Source organism: Pistacia vera, unplaced genomic scaffold (genome assembly GCF_008641045.1).
Source record: "Pistacia vera cultivar Batoury unplaced genomic scaffold, PisVer_v2 Contig214, whole genome shotgun sequence".
In the NCBI taxonomy this organism is placed as follows: Eukaryota; Viridiplantae; Streptophyta; class Magnoliopsida; order Sapindales; family Anacardiaceae; genus Pistacia; species Pistacia vera.
In genome coordinates, this window is record NW_022196018.1 from 997,583 (window position 1) to 1,001,396 (window position 3,814).

Here is a 3,814-nt window from a genome sequence, read left to right on the forward strand (position 1 = left end):
CCTTTCTTCTCTTTGTAGTACTTTTCACATTCTTTGGCACACTGCTCGTTTTGTTCCTCGTCATACTGCCTCTGGACTTTGCACTGGTGCTTGTATTGTTTCAGCTCTAGGTCTGTCTTAGCCAGAGCTAAACTAGCACACAGAACCAAAACAGAGAATTAGATAGAGATTATTTAGAGGTGGTTTTGTTTATTAAATTATCTGGTCTGCATCTACAGGATAGGATGCTTATAACTGGAAGGTGCCTAATTCAAGACCGTGTCTTGTCAGAAGTATCTTACGTTCACCAACACATTCCAACCGGTAAGAGACGTCAACAATTCAGCTATAATATTTACAAAACTGCATGATATCTGGTTGGACATGGTGGTTTTGTTTATTAAAAAGATAAAGTAGAAATATTGAAGTATTTTCAAGCAATCTGCCCAAATAATGCGGACAGCTTGAAATCATTGATTCATAATCTTGACCTCTCTTATCTGTTGGAATGGGTTGGTGAACGTAAGATACTTCTAACAAGACACAATCTTGAATTAGGCACCTTCCAGTTATAAGCATCCTATCCTATAGATGCAGACCAGATAATTTAATAAACAAAACCACCTATAAATAATCTCTATCTAATTCTCTGTTTTGGTTCTATGTGCTGATTTAGCTCTGGCTAAGATAGACCCAGAGCTGAAACAATGCAAGCACCAGTGCAAAGTCCAGAGGCAGTATGACGAGGAACAGAAGGAGCAATGTGCGAAAGAATGTGAAAAGTACTACAAAGAGAAGAAAGGACGCGAGCAAGAGGAAGAGGATGAAAAGATGGATGCGAGCATTAAATAAATTTAAAATTTGTTAACATTAAAAGATGGACACCCGTCCTCTTATGGGGACGGGCATCCATAAATAATTTAGACCAATTTTTTTCAGTTTAAACTATGAACAGGCGTCCATTCTAGGTGGACGGCCGTCCATATAATATGGACGGAAGTCCATTTCAAATGAACGGCCATCTAATAACAATGGACGATGGAAGACTGTTCATTCGCGAAATATTTGTTAACATGATACGTGGCTCATCTGATTCAGTGGATACGTTGTTCGGTGTAAAAATTCGATGCAAAGCATCGGTGTCCGTAGCATTATTGTTTCCTTTATCCACTGCCTGTTTCCCAGCTTGTCGTGTAGCTCTTCTTGATTCATTTTTATGCGTTGGAGAGTAAACATTTTGAGATGGCCCTGCCCTTGTACTTTTATCTTTAAAATTGTTTCCCAAAGTCCTAAGATGAATTTGGAGTTGTAGAACCCAATATCTCCACAGACTGTTCTTCATCACTTTCTATGTTGTTCTGATGTCCAAAGTTCCGCTTGCCACTTTCTGGCTCTTCACCATCACTAATCGGATACTCGATCTCAAAAGCACTCATGTCAAATATAACAACATGAAAATTTGATTTTGATTTGAATCGGAAAACCAAAAGGTGTCCTGGACTGATGGAGTAATACTCTACACACTCAGACCAACCATTACTGAACCAAATCTTTCCCCTATCTTTTACGACTCCAAATTTCCAAACTCTACCATTAGGAACTGTTATCGTAGCAACACTAGAAAGCTCATCCCCAAACTTTGTCACAAACTTTTGTGGGATTTTATGCAATTATGCAAACTAAGTTACAAGAACTATTTTTAAAAAATGGATAATCATCTGTCAAACAAATGCTTTTACACATGTCAGTCCTAAATTTTTATCTCGAATTGATCAATGTTAAGAAAACAAAGAACCTATATCTTCCAACCAGCAAAACTATTCTAGAATTTAAAGAAACAGATTTCAGAAGACTGACAAAATTGCAAACCACTTCCAAATTATGGTGGATACTATTTAAGATTTCCAAGGCAAAGTGGAACGACATAATCCCATGGGAATATCAAGGCCAAAATGAAATATGTACAGAAAAGGAAAGGCACTCCTCTTAAGGGCAATTTAAAAGAAAGGAAATGAATTCAATTAAACAAATGCTTCCGCAACATAGCAATCATAGATAGTTGTCAATACAGATCAATGTTCCATGAACAAGAAGACATGTCCTGGTACAAACTCAACAAACAAGGCCCCCACTGGTATAACATTTAACTTGAATGCAGACTTCCAAGAGGCAAAATATAAATGATTCGGACAACGAGACGAGACTGAAAATACATGGAATTAAAAAGATAAGCTATGAAGCAAAGGCATGTAAAATCATCTTGAGATTCATGAGAATTCTTCAAAAGTTCATGCTGGCATATGCACATTACAAAACCTACATGTACAAGTGAATGACAGAAGTGTAAAATGTTTAGCCAAAAAATTACAGAGAATGAAATGGGTATGTAACAAAGTAGAAAACAAATAAAAAAAAAACACCAGAATCAGATTTGTTTGCTTAAAAAAATAGATAAAACTTGCGTGAGGAATTACCAGCATCTTAGCTTCAAGTGTTGAGGGAAGTATGACCTTGAAGAAATGTGAAGGGCCTTGAATCTCAGGCAAAGAATTCCCGGCTTTCATGCTTAGTTGTTGGAGTTGTGAAGCCAATCCTTGACATAAGATAGTTGATGTTGCAGTGGATCACTAAATAGACCCACTGCAACATCAACTAACATCAATTCTAGAGAGTCAACAAAAACTTTGCGAGTCCCGGGAGCACAAAATTAACCAAAACAAGAAAAAAAATTAGCGTAACAAACTGTATAATAATTAATAAGTTAATAACTAAGGTCATTAATTGATAGGCGAAAGAGTGGTATCATGGTCTTCTGACGTGGCCTATTACAAGAATAAAATTCAGAAATGATGAACAATGTTTTAAAACCCAACCGGAGGTGAAACCCGGAAAAATTGCCGGGTCCTGGGTTGACCGGTTTGATCGGTGGTCAGAACGGTTGACAAAAACTTCTAAAATTCAGCAAATACACCCCTAAAAATCTATTAAGTCCCTATAGGTTTGAAATTTAGCAAACACACCCCAAATACAAATCAGTCGGCGACTGGTTGGCGGCGACGACACCCTAGATGCAACCCCAATCGTCTCTTGAGCCCATTCCCCTTAAAATATACCCAAGATTTGGCCGAAATGGGTTCGATTTCGGCCAAATCTCATCGATGTTGGCATCGGCATTCCAGGCCAGATCTCATCGACGCCGGCGTTGACAACCCTCCCCATCACCCATAAATTACTCCTCTCTTCCTCCCGACCAAAACCCACCTCACCCCACCCCACCCCTGTTAGCCTCTCCAATCACCGGCAAAATCTGGTTGTTGCTGCTACCAGTTTTGTTCGATTTCCAGTCGATTTACTCACCAGAAATCAACGTTGTCACCACCATTGCATTCATCGGCACTTTCTCTTCAAAAACCCTAACATCCCGGTCGTCAATTGTTCGCCGATCATTCTCCCAAATCCTAGGGTTTTAGGTGAATATGAAAGATATAAACCCGGCCCGTTGAAGCTTCCGGGTCCCGGTTGAACTGGTTAAACCGGTCGGGCCGAGCCAGGTTTTAAAACATTGATGATGAACACAATGACATATTCACAGTTTGGAGACGAGGCAAAGCAAGTCATGAATTGAGGAAGAAGCACTGAATGTTTTGTTGGTTTAGGAAAGAAAAAGAGAGAGGGTGAGTGAAGGGGTTTGAATAATTCAACAATGTGTAAGTGTGGAGGTGAAACATGAAATGACAGTACATTAGGTAGTTTCATAAGAAATAGAACAATGGCTGTGTTGTGTAGTGACCATTCATCATCCGTAAATTTTTGTCTTTTTATCCTTCTCTCTTAC

At 38.9% G+C, this 3,814-nt stretch overlaps 1 protein-coding gene across 1 annotated transcript; it reads right to left on the reverse strand.

The window, feature by feature from the left end:
- Window positions 1-1,268: 1,268 nt before the first annotated feature.
- LOC116129806 (B3 domain-containing transcription factor VRN1-like) lies at window positions 1,269-2,543 on the reverse strand. The gene is made up of 2 exons (XM_031415535.1): window positions 2,454-2,543; window positions 1,269-1,628 (listed from the first exon to the last, which is right to left on the reverse strand). Exons 1-2 carry the CDS (start codon window positions 2,541-2,543, stop codon window positions 1,269-1,271), a joined length of 450 nt encoding a protein of 149 aa, XP_031271395.1.
- Between the last annotated feature and the right edge of the window lie 1,271 nt (window positions 2,544-3,814).

Coding starts and splice junctions, on each gene's coding strand:
- LOC116129806 (XM_031415535.1), bottom strand. CDS start 2,543: ATGAAAGCCGGGAATTCTTTGCCTGAGATTCAAGGCCCTTCACATTTC. Junction 1,629..2,453: donor CACTTGAAGCTAAGATGCTG/GTAATTCCTCAC, acceptor ATCCCACAAAAG/TTTGTGACAAAGTTTGGGGA.